General features: G+C 44.3%; 1 protein-coding gene across 1 annotated transcript in view; it reads right to left on the minus strand.

Annotated features, from left to right (window-relative positions):
* Positions 1 to 17,474, minus strand: part of USP31 (ubiquitin specific peptidase 31) — a 175,872-nt gene that overhangs the window by 78,868 nt on the left and 79,530 nt on the right. The window contains exons 7-8 of the mRNA XM_069209665.1: positions 12,134 to 12,314; positions 11,859 to 11,970 (exon numbers count right to left, since the gene is read on the minus strand). Of these exons, the coding sequence (XP_069065766.1) occupies positions 11,859 to 11,970; positions 12,134 to 12,314 (293 nt within the window). The remainder of the gene's footprint in view (positions 1 to 11,858; positions 11,971 to 12,133; positions 12,315 to 17,474) is intronic.

Genomic DNA, 17,474 nt, shown 5'->3' on the forward strand with positions numbered 1-17,474 from the left:
CAGGTTGGGAACCACTGTTCTACAGATTTACTCTTAGTTCTCAGTGGCTCAAGGACCTGATGTTCCTCAAGGGCTCCTTACCTTTATGGTATGTGGACGACACATGCATAGATACGTTCTATGCAGGGCTTACAAATGAATGTCAACACACTCCAATGGAATGTCATTTTATGAATCATATTCAGCAGAAACAAAGATCAATAAGAATGCATAAAATGTTAGGATATTTTAAACAAAGCAACATAAAACATGTTCTCCCAAAACAATGCTAAACTTCAACTGAATGCAAAGAATTATTCAACTATTTAAGAGCAATGAGACAGATGGGGACACTAAATCCCGAAGTCTGGTCAAGTAGAGCAGACATTAATGCATGATTAAGTTAAAATGTTAAGAGTCTGCGCATCAGAAAAATTAAAGTTTTCTTTATAAAAATTATGATGGCCCTCCACATGACAAAAACAGAACCATCAAACTTGAAGCTGATTTCTGGTAGAAGCAGGACACATTTGCCCAAATGTTAAACCTCAACAGAACTCCTTCAGCCCCAGATCAGGTTCAAATACCCTTGTCCACAAAAACTATCTCTGAACACAAACATAAGCTCTTTGAAAGTCAGTCAATTGACTATCCCAATTGAAAAACACTAAATGCTCATAGAGTTGCCAACATGCGTGTTGAATGTTGTTCAGGAGCCTGCTCCAAAAAAAACAAAAAAAAAAACACTCTCCAGCTTAACTGAATTGGCAACCAAAGAAGCCCTACCAAGAATTTTCACACCAGCCCCAATCCATTCCTTCCTCACCCGTCTTTTCTCCAGCATGCATGCGCGCGCATATCTATCTCTCCCCCTCCCTCCCTCTCTCCATCTCTCCCTCTCTCCCTCTCCTACAAAAAGCCCCCAATGTGTCTGCTGCAATTAACCTCGGAGTGCTGGAGAAAGTGAGATGCACAAGCAGCGACAATGTGCCTTCATGAGCAAGCCTCCAACTGCCCCAGCCCGCTGGGAAAATGCCTGAAGGAATAAATGGCCAGTCCGACCCTGCTCTACAGAAGCATCAATGCTTGCGACAAACTGCAAGGTAGCACGCTGTAGGTCACAACAAGACGGACTAGAGAGTTATGTGAGAAATCCCGACAAATTCAAGAAAAACTGCAGATTGCACGTGTGCAGGAAAAATATTACCATTAACCCTATGAAATTTGCATGGAGATCACATGTCTTATGTCTCAAATCTGCTGCTGCAGACACTAACCAACAACACTGCATAGCACAGGTATGTTTAATGTGGTGGTAAGGTCTTAGTGAGGTAACTCCTAGCCCCAGAACTCATAGGTCACTCATTCAAGACTTGCCACTTATTCACAATGTTTTTGAGTCAGACGCCACAAGGACATTTACCTTAATCTTGGTACCATATTTGAGGTCCTAGGATGTCATCATGTAGCCAAAGGTCATACAGTGAAATTTCCAGGTATGTAGTCCCTCAGACTAATTAGAAAGTTTTAAATATAAGCAATCCTCTTTTTGGTCACATAACTTTACATGTATGCTTCAATCTAAATCAATTCCACTAAAAAACAATCAGCACCTACATATACTACAAAAGCCAGTGTTTTTTCAAACTAAGGAAACTCTTGTGGGGAACAAAGCATTCTCTGGGAGGGTGTGAAGGAAGACTGTTAACGAGGATGAATGCTTAGTCAGCAAATTCACGTGTGCCTGAATTACCGTAGCATTTTTCGAAGGCATCTGATAAAACGTGGATTTCAAAGGGAAACTCAATATCAGATTAATGTTGTACATGTTAAACAGGTTAACCTGAAATATTTTTGATGTGTACATCTACACCCGAAAATTCCCTCCGACATTCTGCTCTCCTTCACTTAACAACGCTTTTAAATTCAAACACTGCATTGACTGCAAATAAAGGGGTGAAACAAAGATTCTGGATTTATAGAGAATAACCCCTTAACCACTCCACTTCCGACTTCGTATACAATGTTAAGCATTGCACACATTTGTGATAAATTGAAAAACACTTCTGAATAGATTTTTTGTTGGTTCCTTGGAGTAGATGCTTCATAACCCCACTACTACAATGTTTTAGACTGCTGGCTATTCCTAACAATTATAACTAAGTATGGCAATTTAGGGGTTCCAGTTTTTATTTTACATGAGAAAGGGAATTGCATGAAGGACACTGCATCTTTTCCAATCTGGTGTTACTGGAGGCAGCTTCTTCCACAGCTGCACCCAATGTTTTATACAGTGCTATATATCTATAAATTCTGGAAAATATGAATTCCACATTGAGTAAATTAAGCAATATTGCTCCAAAACATTTTATAAAGACATAAGGCAATGGTAAATCAAGAAAATATTTTCTCATTTGCGAGGCAGTTAGCACATCTCAAATATTCTGGATCCTACTTTAAAAAAAAGTAGGACATTCAAAGATTCACAATGCTTCTTTTTTGGAAAAGTTGGTCTTTGTGCTCTACAGTAGAGTTAGTTTGAGACCCCACTGCTGGGAACTGGCAAGACCTGTTTGATTTTTGGGGTGACTTTCTAAAGAGAACATCAAAAGTACTAAAACACCTGAAATTTGGAGGTGAATATGGTGGAGGCAATAGCTTCTCTCAGCCACTAATGAGTAGAGATCCTGTTTAAGTTGTGGAAGAAAGAAATTACTCTCCCTGCTAGTGAGGTACTGAATGTAGAGAGGAAAGTGAGATTATCTGGCAATTGTATGAACATTGTCTTGCAATGGGTGTGCAGTTGTTAGGGAGGGTGAGAAAGGAAAAGAAGGAAAAAAAACCTAGGCCGGGGTAACAGACAACAGATCGGGGGATCTGACTGCTCAGAAGCAAGAGCCCTCACACCCCCAAATGGGTGTTATGCGTCATCATCGGGCAGCTCCTTGTTAGGCTGGCGCTGCAATGCTGAACGGGCCCCTCCCGGGGGCTCTTTGCCAGATGTCTTTCAAGCACAAGATGCCGATCTGAAGTATAGGGTGGAGGTACTCTGGGTGTAGACTGTATGAAGATTGGCAGGATTATAAGCCATTCCAGAACTTACTTCGGTTCTACACAACTGCCTCCAATTCTTTACTTCTGGATGCTTAGAGAATGCCATGTGGATGATAGTTTTGAAAAACATGAACATTTACCCCTCTTTCTTGTGGCTGGCTCAGGGAATCTCAATAAGCTGTAGCACTAAAGGTCACAGCAATACGTGAAACTTAATAAAAACAGGTACATGCCTACTTGCAACGATTATCACATTAAAGTCGGACTCATGCTTTGCCAAAACTAGTTTCCTATTGCATCAATATGCTTTGATTGTTACTCCTCTTTTTCTGCCCTGTCTCATGTCTTTTGCTCTGTAGATCTCATCTCTTTTGCTCTGTAGATTTCTTCTCTACAGCGGTGTCTGGGATATTGCTGGTCACTGAGTTACAGTCCTTTAGTGCTAGCATTCTGGAAGGTTTGCCGATTCAAATCCTCGTCGATGAGAGGCCTTCAATCTAGGCCTGTATTCAGTCTGTGTGCCCTTATAGGAAAGTGCCTTTTTGACATGGTCACCCTCTTTTCGCCACAGGTACAGAGGTTTTTCAACTGAAGATGCACTGGGTCCCTGCTAACAGGTTTCCTGCTGCCATTGCTCTTTCCCTAAAACAAGGTAAACTAATGTAATTGTGTACAACTGGCACACATTTTAGCACCCCTGTAAGTCCCTAGTAAATGATACCCTTAGTACCCAGGGCATAGGTACTAAAGAGGGTCCCTAAGGGCTGCAGCATTTATTCTGCCACCTTAAGGGCCTCCCTTCCCCCCAATAAATTACATGCAGACTGCCACTGCAGGTGGTGTGACATGGTGCAAACCATGAGTGGAAACACAATGTAACACTCCTTGTGTGCCATGCCAGAAACAATGCATCTAATATATGTAAGTCACCCCTATAGCAGACCATAGAGCCCCAAGTCAGGGTGCATAATATTTTATGTTAGGAAATATCTACATGAGCAGATATGCCCCTGTGATGTCTAGTTTGATTACTAGCTATTGCAAGTGAACAGGGAAGCAATGTGAAGGTATGTACTGGGCACTGGTCATTATGAGTTACCCAGCTACATAATTGCTTCAATGAAACCTATGGTGTATAGTATCAAACACCTAATCTTATTAAATCCCTACTGATGCCAGTATTGGATATATTGACATGCAGACAGAGGGCACCTTAGAACTCCTCCCTCAAAACCTACTAGTCCTCTAGTGTGCTGACTGACTGACTGACTGATCGTCCAGCGTGCCACTAAAGACAAGTTTGACAACCCCCCCCCCCCACCCTCCCATTGGTGGTGACAGCCCGCGCGTTGAGAGGCTCCGGAGGACGTTATCACTTCCTCCAGCAGGATGGCTAGTGAATCTGCATACCAAGGCCAGGACTTCAAAGTCCCCAATGCCTTTGATATGCGACCTCAGCTTCCCCAGGCCTGGGAGATGGCACCCCCTGCCTTGATGCCCATTTGGCACGATGACAGGCAGGAAATTAAATATGCAAATAGCCATTTTGTACTACCAGTCTAGTCGCATCCCTAAGATTGGCTGCCTGATGTGCTCCACAAAGGAAGGGTTCCACCATCTTGCTTATGGTGGAACTAGGAACTCTGGGGCAGGGTTATGCCCACTCCCCATAGGAAGTGGTGATATAGGGGGTGTAGTCACCCAGGGTTGGTAGAACATTGGCTTTGACCCTTAACTCCCTTTAACACCCCAAACTTCAGTATTTAGGTGGCCCACTGACACTAGGAAATCACATTCGACTGACTAAAGAAGAAGAAGGCCAAAGAAGAGACAACCAACTCAAGAACTGTCGACTAACTGAGGACTTTGGAACAAAAACCTGCCTACCTGCTCCAGTCTGGACAATCGTGAAGACAGACTCATCCTGCAGCTGTGCATCCTCCAAAAGTCTCGGAGGCCTGCCACCACTTTGCCAGCCAGCCAGCATTTCCAGTGGAGAAGTCACTTTCCTGCACCAGCAGGGCACCAAACTGAGATTGCCCAGTTTCTTGTTTTGCTGACAATTGGGTCCACCAAGGGGGCATCTAAACCAGGAAGAGGATCCTGGGTGTTCAGGAGCACAGCCACGTCGACCGATCCAGTTTCGAGACACTGAGGCTGGCCGGACCCTGCCTGCACAAATACCCAGAGTACTAACTTCAACAGAGGCCAGCACCATGCCAGAAGTTGTTCTGTGTTTCTTCCCCTCTTCTGAAGGTACTCCAAAGACCGTGGGTTCAGCAAGACTGGTCACCCAGCCTCCACTTACAGCTTATTTTTCCAAGGTTACCACTGCTAAGAGCATCTCTGCACCCGGACCCACCAGGGCAGGTAACACAAAACTGCTGGTGGTTCTAAGGATCTTGGCCACTACTTACCTTAAGTCTGGAAGAAGAGTCCTGTAAGTGGATTGCAAGGGACCCTGTGCAGTGTATTTTTCCAATAAGAACACATTACTGCATTTGAGGCTCACGCTTCAAATCTGACAGCTCTATTTTTCGTCTTGTAGATCTTGGTGTCTAATCAGTGCTATTTTTTTTTATTTTTATTTTTTAAATCGGTTTTGACTTTCTTCTTGAGTGTCTCATTTATTGACTGCGTTCAACAAATGCTTAAACCTATCCTCTGTGAAGCCTAAACTGCTCACCCATGCAACGACCAAAAGAGCATTTGGGATTTTTAATTTAAGATCTGTAAGCCAACTGGACTATCTGCATGGTGTGAGCCCTGAAAGCTGACTGGACTATAGGGTCAACTGGACTATCTGCATGGTATACCACAACAGTGGTACACTAAATAGATAGCCAGCTTCCTACAGTCCTGTGGCTATGTACTTTATCTACTGCTCTACAAATACCTTGGTCAAGGATCCATCAGTTCCTTTAATCACTGTGCAAATCTTTTGCTCAACATCCTTTAAGGAAAAAAAGGCTCCCAAAATGTATTTTATTTGTTATTTACTGATTCCACAAACATGAGTGAGAACACCCAGTCATGAGCTGTATATCAGCACAGGCGTTTGACACTATGGTAGTCCACAGAGAACCGGAGTTCTGGAGTGGCACCAGGTGCAGCAGCCTTTAGGACCAATACCACAGGGCTGGACCAAGGACTGCTGAAATGCTCAACCTCTAGGGTTATCATTTTGGATACCTCATCCTTAATGCTAGTCCTGACCTTGTCAGTCACCCTGTAAACTTTGTTTAATGGGTGTACTGCCCCTAGTGTCCACATGTGTGCACAAGTGTGTGACCCCCTGGGATCAAGGAAAACAGGGAGGTGAACTGTCCCAACATCTAGCGACAGTCCCTCTGCTGCTCTGCAGTCAGGGAGGGGGGAGAGGATCATTCCCTCCACAGACCCATCTTTTTCTCCTGCAGACAGGAGGTCAGGAAGAGGCTCACTCTCCTCCTCCACCCCATCATCTGTTGTAAGGAGCATGGACAGTTCAGTCCGCTCAAAGTGTGGCATGAGTGGGTTAACATGCAGGACCCTTAAAGGGTTCCTGGGAGTCTAAGTCCACCAGATAGGTGACTTCACTCTTACACTCCACCACCTCAAAAGGCCCAGTCCACTTGTCTTGGAGTGCCCTAGGCTCCACTGGTGCCATCACCCACACTTTTTGACCAGGTTGAAACTTGACCAGAGTGGCATTCCGGTCATACCACCGTTTCACATCCTCCTGGCTTGCTTCCAGGTTCTCCTGTGCGGGACTCCTGAAGCGGGCAGTCTGGTTTCTCAGAGCCAGCAGGTAGCTAAATACATCCTGGGAGGGGTATAAATAGGAGCTTTTTCCAAAGCCTCCTTCACCAGACTTAAAGGTCCCCTCACAGGGTAGCCATAGATCAGCTCAAAGGGACTAAACCAAAGTTTCTTTTGAGGCACCTCCCTGTAAGCGAACAGAAGGCATGGCAAGAGGACGTCCCACTTCCGCCTCAAGGGCTCCGACAGGCAAATAATCATGCCTTTCAAGGTGCGGTTGAATCTCTCAACCAGACCACTGCTTTGGGGGTGGTCAACTTGTAGGTTACCCCACTCCTTCCACAGAGGATTCATATATGTAGATATGAAGTCGGTACCCCTATCAGATGCCACTTCCTTGGGGAACCCCATGCAGGTAAAAACCCCCATCAATAAACGACCCACCACAGGGGAAGTGATTGACCTCAGAGTAATGGCTTCTGGGTACTGGGTGGCATTGTCCACCAAGACCAGGATGAACCTGTTGTCCATGGCTGTCTTGGGATCCAGAGGCCCAACAATGTCAATACCAACCCTTTCAAGGGGGGGTACTAACAGGAAAAGGTTGGAGGGGAGCCTTAAAATTACCCTGACTCTTGCCACTTGCCTGACAAGTTTGGCAAGGCCTACAATGAGCATCTGAGTGCCTGCGCATTAGGGGCCAGTAAAAGTGGGTGACCAGCCTCTCAAAGGTCTTGTCCTACCCCAAATGTCCTGCTAAAGGCACATTATGAGCCAACCCTGGTAGGAAGTCCCTGAAGCACTGGGGTACCACCAGCACACGGGCTGACCCAGGCTCAGGAACCGTAGGCTCACTATTCAGAAGGTTTTCCTTCCAGTAGATCAGGTGAGAGCCTGGCTCCTTTCCAGCCACCTGGTCTGCAGCCTGCTGCCGCAAACCCTCCAGAGTAGGGCATGTCTTCTGTACTGCACAGAATGCTTCCCTGGTGGACCCCGTTCCTGCTGCCATTACGATAGTTCAGGGACCTCCCCCAGTTCCGCCACCTGTTCCCCTGTAGGCTCCGGGGCGTCACCCTCAGGCTCCGCCTCCGCTCAGACCGTGGGGTTTCCCAAGATCCTCTTTTTGGTGGTCCCCTGGGCCACTGTTTCAGGCTCCAGGGGCTCGACCACCTTGACGGGTGGCCATTGACCTGTAGGATACACATACCCACCCAGGCAGACCCAACATCTCCAAGTGTGACTTGTGTTCCACCTCCTTCCAAGGGGAATCCTCCAGGTCATTGCCAAGCAAACAATCTACAGGCATGGTTGGACTCACAGCTACCTTCAAGGAACATGAGACCCCATCACCCGCCATTCAAAGGTAACCTGCGCCACTCTACAAAGGCGCTCCGAGTTGTCCACTGCAACTACTTGGTGAAGTACACGGGGAACAATCTGCTCTTCAGACACCAGGTGACTCCTCACTGCAGTCACACTGGCTCATGTGTCTCTCAGAGTCTCCACCCTCTGTCTATTGATGTTCACTCACTGCCTGTACTTCCTAGTGTTCTCAGGCACTAGGGCTCTCTGGACCATCTAACGGTCCCCTAGTGAGACAAGGGTCATCTCAGCTGACTCCCACCCACCTGGAACCAACTCCTCCCCAAGCGCTACACTAGCCAAACCCTGGGACTGCGCACCAGTGGGTGTGGTGTACTCTTGGGGCATTTGGGGTTCCCCCTCACATGACCCACTTAGTCACATGCATAACACTTACGAGGGGGACCCCCTGCCACTGGTTTCCCTTTGGAGAACCATGGTTTCTTCTCACTGGGGGGCTGGGAATCTACACTAGGAATCAGATCGGGGCCCTTTAGAGAACTCCCCTGTTTACTCTTCTGAAAGGGATCCTGCCCACCCTTGGCTTGGTCTTCCCCATACCTCTTTTGGACCCTGGTGCTCCCTCATCGGTCCACTTCCTGCGCAAGCTTCCTTTCTTCTGAAAGGGAGCCTGCCCACCCTTGGCGTGGTCTCCCCCATACTTCTTTTGGACCCTGGTGCTCCCCCATCGGTCCACTTACTGCGCAAGCTTCCTGGGATCAGTCAGCTTGTAGTCAATTAGGTGCTGGCGCAGCTCTGGAAAACAAACTGTACAAGTGCTCCCAAGCAATCAAATTGTAAAGCCCCTCATACGTTGTTACCTTACTGCCCTTCACCCAACCATCCAGAGACCTGCAGATTGAATAAACACACTCCAACCGTGTTTGGGATTCCTTCCTCTTATAGGACCTGAACTTTTCCTTATACTACTCAGGGGTGAGGCCATTTCTTGTGAGTAGGGCATCCTTCATGACAGAATAGGTGAGCCCCTGAGAATCCCCTAACGATGTCTAACTATCTCTCCCCTCTACCTCAAACTGCTTCCACAGACCCTCCCCCCCAATGAGCTTTAGGGACCAGATTCGTGTGGAGAGCAGACTCATACCCCTTGAACCACAAATATACGTCATCCTCCCTCTTGTAACCCTTCACTAGGTCTTTTGGAATGTGTACTCTTCTCTCAGGCTGCACTGTACTGTTGCTGCCACCATTTCTACTAGACTGGCTCCTCTGATCTATATCTCTCAAGCTAAGGTCATGAGCCAGCAGTATCTTCTTTTCCTCAATGGTCATCCTTCTCTCTTCCATCTCCCTTTGCATCCTACACTTTTCTAGCTCCAACTGGTGAGCCCTCTGTGCCTGTCTGTCTTGTAACTCTTCAGGTGTCAGACCCCTGGAGGACACACTGCTACCGGCCCTGGAGACTCTCTCCCTGGATATAACAGGCCCCCCCACTATACCGTTGTGGATGGAGTGCGCCTCATCTTCGTCATCCTCCTCCTCCTCCTCTGTGTGCCCCTCAGCTTCTTTGGCTGTCACCCAGGCCCTTAGCACCTTTTGCACTCCTCCTTGGCGGAGCCCTTAATGGGACAGGCAAAACCCCAAGGTTGTCGCGTTCCAGCGAAGATCACAGAGTCGGTTGCAGGCAGTATCACTGGATTCAGCAGCTGCGTAGGTCCTAAGTCGTCCAAAGTCAATTTCCTTGGATTTCCACCAGCTTTCCTTTCAAGGTCCCAGGGACTGGATAGGGCACCACTTGTCAGATCAGGAGTCTCTCCAGAGACTCCCGGTGCTGGCAGAGAGAAGTCTTTGCTGTCCCTGAGACTTCAAACAACAGGAGGCAAGCTCTAAATCAAGCCCTTGGAGATTTCTTCACAAGATGGAAGGCACACAAAGTCCAGTCTTCGCCCTCTTACTCTGGCAGAGCAGCAACTGCAGGAAAGCTCCACAAAGCAGTCTCAGGCAGAGCAGCACTTCTCAGCTCTTCAGCTGTTCTCCAGGTAGAGGGTCCTCCTGATGTCCAGAAGTGATCTAAAGTCTGTGAGTTTGGGTGCCCTTCGTATACCCAATTTCTCCTTTGAAGTAGGCCTACTTCAAAGTAAAGTCTCTTTTGAATGTGAAATCCTGCCTTTCCCAGGCCAGGCCCCAGACACTCACCAGGCGGTTGGAGACTGTATTGTGTGAGGGCATGCACATCCCTTTCAGGTGTGAGTGACCACTCCTCCTCTCCCTCCTAGCACAGACGGCTCATCAGGAAATGCGGGCTACACCCCAGCTCCCTTTGTGTCACTGTCTAGAGAGAGGTGCAACCAGCCCAACTGTCAAACTGACTCAGACTGGGAATCCACAACCAGGCAGAGTCACAGAATGGTGTAAGCAAGAAAATGCTCACTTTCTAAAAGTGGGATTTTCAAACACAATCTTAAAATTTAATTTACTAAAAGGCGTATTTATAAATTGTGATCTCAGAGACCCCTAAACTCCACATATCTATCCATTCCCAAAGGGAATCTACGCTTTAATCATATTTAAAGGCAGCCCCATGTTAACCTATGAGAGGGATAGGTCTTGCAACAGTGAAAAACGAATTTAGCAGTATTTCACTGTCAGGACATATAAAATACATTAGTATATGTTCTACCTTAAACATACACTGCACCCTGCCCATGGGGCTACCTACTGCTTACCTTAGGGGTGCCTTACATGTAAAAAATAAATAAAAAAAAAAACAAAACAAAAAAAAAGGGAAGGTTTAGGCCTGACAAGTGGGTACACTTGCCAAGTCGAATTGGCAGTTTAAAACCGCAAACACAGACACTGCAGTGGCAGGTCTGAGACATGATTACAGAGCTACTAATGTGGGTGACACAACCAGTGCTGCAGGCCCACTAGTAGCATTTGATTTACAGGCCCTGGGCACCTTTAGTGCACTGTACTAGGGACTTATTAGTAAATCAAATATACCAATCATGGAGAACCAGTTACTTACACATTTTGTACAGAAGCACTTGCACTTTAGCACTGGATAGCAGTGGTAAAGTGTCCAGAGTAACAAAAACAGCAAAAACAGAGTCCAGCACACATCAACAACCTGGGACACAGAGGCAAAAAGTTAAGGGAGACCACGCCAAGGATGCCAAGTCTAACAGCTTTACAGACCTTTTGCTGGGTCTATCGCACCCAGTAACTGTCCTGACTACTACTTTTATATCCTTATCAGAGGCTGAAGCATACAGTTTGGAAAGCATGCAATTAACTAGCAGGAAACAGAATAACAGTAGTCTATAAAGGTGAGGATGCTTAAGTCACTAAACTATCTGCATCACTTAAGACCTGCTTTCTTCCAGATTCCACAATCTGTATTGGAGTTATGTGGCAACAAAATGAAAAAGAATGTATAAAACAAGAAGAGTAAATTCTATGGTAGAACATACCATTAGAGTTATCCAGTGAAATAGCACCACAATGTTAAACATGAAAAGTGACAGACAAATCCACATATACACATACCAAAAGCCATGCACCTATGTGGATGCCTCAGGACTCCCACCCTAGAATACATTCTTATACGTGCATGCCTGAATATAATCAAATAATTGAATGTGTTTCAGTTTGGGGATGTTTGTAACCCTACCTGTACACTCAAAAGAACATGCATTCCACACACACTGTACTGGACCCCTTCCCCTAAAAAAATGTCTAGGTTTACTTGTATACCATACCTGAATGCAAGCAGTGGGCCGTAAGAAGTATTGCAGCTTTTCTAAGATTTCTTTCTGTAGTATATCCCATGGAACAGCTCTTTCAAGGTGCAGCACAAAAGGCTGTCCAAACCTATTAAAATGTGGTATATATTACTAGCAGAATTCGGTACAGAACTAACTGCAACATGCACCATTCACTACTACACATCCGACACGAAAACCTGATTTTTTTGCTCGTGCATGATATTAACACAAAATAGCAAAAAGAAGTGATCTATAGCACTGGTGATCACCTTTTTCCCTGCTGCCCGGTACACGCTCGGTTACATACGAGGATCACTATCTTCTCACCAGCTGATGACCTTTTGGAGCCCAGTTCCTGACGGCCTGTTTTCCCAGGGCCCTGCCTGTAGGAAGAACGATAATACTCTGTTCCTGGTAGCAGAATGCTTGGGTTGTTATTCACGCAGGTGCCTGCATTATGAAAAAATATTGTTTACCATTTTATCTGAAGTTCAGTTTACATATCAATAGTAAAGAGATGGAAAATACATGCACTGACTGCCCAATGAGAAACTTGGTTAATCTAAACAGGAAACTGAGCACTTTAAATTCAAACCCAAAGGGAGAGCCAAGCAGACCAAAGCCATTCAAGTAGCATAATTCACCTGTTCTCATCTCTCCACAAGCAATAGTGAATCAGAGTAATTTTTCAACAATTATCACAAAGACTAGGGCCTATTTATTAATTATCAGATGGTGCCAATCTTTCATAAAAGAAAACTCAAAGCATTTTTTCAACAAAGAGGAAAGCACAACACATCCACCCTAAAAAAAGAAAAACGTGCTAAGCCAGAGCTTTATGCCAACAAGCAGTGTATCAAATCCATACTTCAAGGACAGGAGAAGTCTATCAAAGCTGTTAATCAACAAAACAAAAAGTGAAAAAGTGCAGAGTCAACAAATATAACAGTGCATCAAAGCCATGCTTCAATAAGGAACAAAGCATGCCACAGCCATTATCCTACAACTAGGAATGCATAAAAGCCGTTTGTCAGCAAAAACCTAAGTGCGCCAGAAACTTTCTTGTACAACCATAGTGCAGAGACATTCTTCTATAATGAGAGTGCAGTGGGTGTCAGAGTCATTCTTAGGGCCTCAGTCATTCATCAACAAAACATAAGCCACAGTTTACCAAGTACAGAACAGAGTTAGAGCCATTTTTCGACAAAGGCCAAAGTGTGTCAGGCTCATTCTTGATAGAAAGTAGAGCAATTCAATCTTCAATAAAAAAACAGTTATCAGAGCCATTCTTTGACACAAAGCACAGTCCATGAGATCCCTTAAACAAAGAATATGTGGGAGCCAATCTACTTAAAACAGGAAATCTCATTAGAGAAATCTATTTGCAAAGGAGGCATATCACTGCCATTCTTGAAAAAAGAGGAAGAAGCATCTGTACCACACATCAAACGAAGTTAGAGGCCATCCGAGTCCTCCTTCCAAAAGGAACACACTTCAGAGCCATTCCTTAACAAACATCCTAGAAAGACATAGGCTTTGTTCAAAAAGAGCAGAGGGCATCAGACATTTTTTTTTTTAAAAGAGGGTAGCACATTAGAACCACTCTTCAAGAGTACAGAACTTCAAAGCCAGCCATCTACAAAGAGGCAAGCACATTAGACCTACTGAATAGGTCCTCCTTGGAGCCAGGTGCGTCACTCCACAATACATGCTGGAGCCGTCAGAGCCATTGTTGTATACTGCGCTAGTCATTTTTCAACAAAAAAAGCAAGGCAGATACATTTTAGGATCGGGAACCAATTGCCACACACAGCACAGTCCCTTAGAGCCAATTCCTAAAGTATCGTATTAATGCCACACTTCAATATGGTGCATTTCCCCATTAGCCATTCTTCAACAAAGAGGAAATTGCAGCACCCATTGTTTCAACAAAGATAATGCAATCATGGGCAAAGAACATTTCATGTCAAAGGGGTAAAGCATATCAGGGACACTCTTCAACAAAATAAGTCTTTTTTTGTTTTATTCAGAGGTGAAAGAACAGCAATTACCATGCAACAAAGAGCAGAGTGCACCAGAAACATTCTGTGACAAATAGTGGAAGCTGTCAAAAACTTAGGGCCATATGTACGAACAGTTTTTCCCATAGACACAGAATGGGTAAAAACCTTTGCTACGTCTGGACCTTGGTTCACTAAACAGAAAAACAGCATTGCTTTATCAAAGAATAGTGCACATCTGAGGCATTGGCTTATACTGGCAAGCACAAGAGAACTATAATTAATTATAATTAAAGAGGTAAAAGTGCATCACAGCCATTCTCAAGCAACCAAAGCATATGAGAGCCATTCATTAATAGTCATTTGTTTTCAAAGAACAGGACACAACAGAGCCCTTCTTTTATAAAGCAGAAAGTTCCTCAGAGCGAGTCTTCAACACAGAGAAATGCATATCAGTCATTCAGCAAAAAAAAGATCATAGCAGGCCAAATCCATTCTCAACGAAAGTAAATAAGCATTTCTACAAACTGTAAAAAACTTCAGAGCAATTCTGGCACAAAGGGAATGCATTTCACAGCCACTGCTCAACCAACGGCAGAACATGTCACTCATTCCTTGATTAGAAGCAAAGCACACAAGCCATTCCTCAAAATGGAGCTAAAAGTGCTGAATCCATTCCCTGAGAAGGAGCAGAACACATCAGATGACTTCTTTGATGAGGAGCAGAGTGATCTGGAGCCATTCTCTGAAGAAGTGCAGAGCACGTCCGAGCTGTTCCCTGATGAGGAACACAGCAGGTCAGACCAGTCACTAAAAAGGTGCTATGCTTTTTAGAGCAATTCTCCAACACAGAGAGTGCAACTTCAGATGTCAACCCTTGAGAACACTAACTATCAACGAAGGTTAAGCTACCAAACACAACTGAAATTTGATTTGAAAAAAAATGAAATAAAATTAAGTTAAGAACATAATGGACATTTTCTGCCAAAGCACAGAGGCCTTTATGTTACTAAAAAGAAAGTAAGACAGGTGCTCTTTTGTGAAAAGCAGAATGTGTCAGTGGAAATCATTACTAGGAGTTTGAGGGGGCCATTGGAATTTATCAGAAGACACATGGATGTTGGAGATAATCTAATAACCCTCAAAGCTCCCACCCCTTTCAGATAAAGAAACACACTGTGGAGATTAGAACGCCACTAATATGAACATAAGCACAATGTTTGAATAATTAGATTTGTTCAGAGCTGTAGTTGTTACTGAATTTGTAAGAAAATAGGTCTGTCATTCTTGTAGGGCCTGATTTTTTTTTTTTTTTTTAAAACACGAGGGGTTTCTCAAGATTAAAAAGTTTGACTATTGCTCTGCCCCATCTTTGACGCTCAATGATGTTATTCAGATAATCAAGTGATAAGCGTGAATTGGCTTCCATTTCCAGCCAGGATATGTATCAGCTTTTCCACATTGTGCCCAATTAGCCCATCTGGGTGCTTTGATAAGTGTAAAAAAACATACAGAACAGCGGCCCCGTGTTGAAAGGTCAATTGTGTGTGAATAAATGGTAATTTTTTGCACACAAAAGACTTACTACTTTAGGAGTGCACTCAAGAGATCACACAGTGAGTAAAGATTAAACAAGCATTGGCCAACAGGTCTGACTTATGAATGGAAGTGCCTTTAGTGTCACTGGGGGGTTTAGACACTCAGTAAGTCACCGTACATGCACTCTGTGACTCATCTATTTATTCATCCATCAATCATTCCTGCCTTCACCCTTTGACACACCCACTGTAAAACACAGAAACTCTAAGAAAATGCAGCTAAATTTAAGGAATACAAGTAGAAAACATTAAAATATGCAGTCATCTAAAGAGGGCGGCATATGCTTGCAATAACAAAACAACACATAGCAACGGGTGTCATCTTGCAAAGTTATTATAAATAGTTTGAAGTTCATGCACAGCTGCACCACTTAGATCATGCGGGCCACCTCCGAATGATAAAACAATGACAGACTACGGACGACATTCCATAGTGGTTTACTGATTTAGGGGAAGAAAGGAACGGTTTAGCTTTGCCTGGAGAACTATGGGGTACTCTTGAAAAACATTAAAATTAAAAAGAGAAGTAAAAAAAATGTAAGGGGTTCCCTGAAAGGAGAAAATTGAAAACTGAAGGGCTTTCTATCTAGCCCCAACTCTGAAGCATACTCATTTTCTGGTGGTTGTAGAGATGTGATCAGAAAATGCAGTTATTCAAAGGGCACAAGAGCCAATGATTGTGGCTGAACCATTACACCATGCACTCATGAATGGAAGCAGAGTGTAAACAACTCAGAACAGAGGTGAACCAAATGCCCGCTATGTGCCTGCACAAATATACATTTATATGTATGGGCGTACAAATTATTTAACGATTTGTTTTTTTATGACAAAATTATTTTAGGAAGCTAACCAGAGACATTAGCAACAATGATTTAGCGGAAACCTTCTACCCTAGGGGTTTTCTGAGGCTGCAGCAGCACCAAAACAATTCCCTACAATGGTAATACGTGACATTTCTTGTAACAAAGTACCCATCTATAGGCTTTCATACAGAGAAATAAAAATCTTCCCTCCTCTGTTAAATGGCTATTGACTTTAATGTGCGCTTTTCACAATTAATGTCAAACCTAGTGAATGTATAGAAACTTTTCATTATCAGCAATCAGACCTATACCCTTTATCACTGAACTGTCACAATTACCAACTCGGACCTACTGGGCGCGCGGCAGGGGGTAGGTTTCCTGACGAACCGAGGACCAAATGAATTCGTTCTCCTTGGTTGATGCTAGCGCAGACCTAGGGAGCCCAATCTCTAATATGGGATGGGCGACTGTACTGACCAACTGACTTAGACATATTCTGTCTTCCACACTGTAAGTGACTTTTTGTGCACTTGATTCATTACTGACACATAGGAGAAGTAGTTTAATAATCAAATGCTTTTTTTGTGGGTCCTGAAGAAGCGGCACTGGATCACTTTGTGACCAACCATAGACCCGAAACATGTTGACCATGCAGGATTAGGTGAACTACCTTCCCTGAGCATAGAGTGTAACGGTACATTGTCTCCAGTAACACTCTTATATTTTTGTTTTTAATCTTGGCCTGAACCCAATTTCTATTGCATTAAAACAATGACTCGGGTTCAGAGCTAATTTTAAGAGTCTTCTTCTTCATTCTATACTCTCCTTTCCTTACTCAGTCTCTTTCCCAGACCCTCGTTGCTAGCGAATTAACAATGGTTGAGTGCCATCCAGAATGCTGGGAGGCCCGCCAGGCATTGCAGCACCAGTCTGGCGAGGAGTAAGCCCGATGATGATACCTGTCACCCTAGTGGGTGCTTGAGGGCCCTCCTAAGAATACTCAGTATAGATTCGCCATCTTCTAATTTGATCAGTTTTCTTGTTTTCCCTCTCTCTTGAGGAACAGTGCACCTATTTCGATATTACAGATCCTACTGGGTTGGTGACAAGCCTTCCCACAAGGCAACATCAGGTATACTATAATAAAATTACAACTGCATACAAAATACAGTTATCTCAACTATATAAAATATCCACTAATAGAGC

This window comes from Pleurodeles waltl, chromosome 10, assembly GCF_031143425.1.
Source record: "Pleurodeles waltl isolate 20211129_DDA chromosome 10, aPleWal1.hap1.20221129, whole genome shotgun sequence".
Classification (NCBI taxonomy): Eukaryota; Metazoa; Chordata; class Amphibia; order Caudata; family Salamandridae; genus Pleurodeles; species Pleurodeles waltl.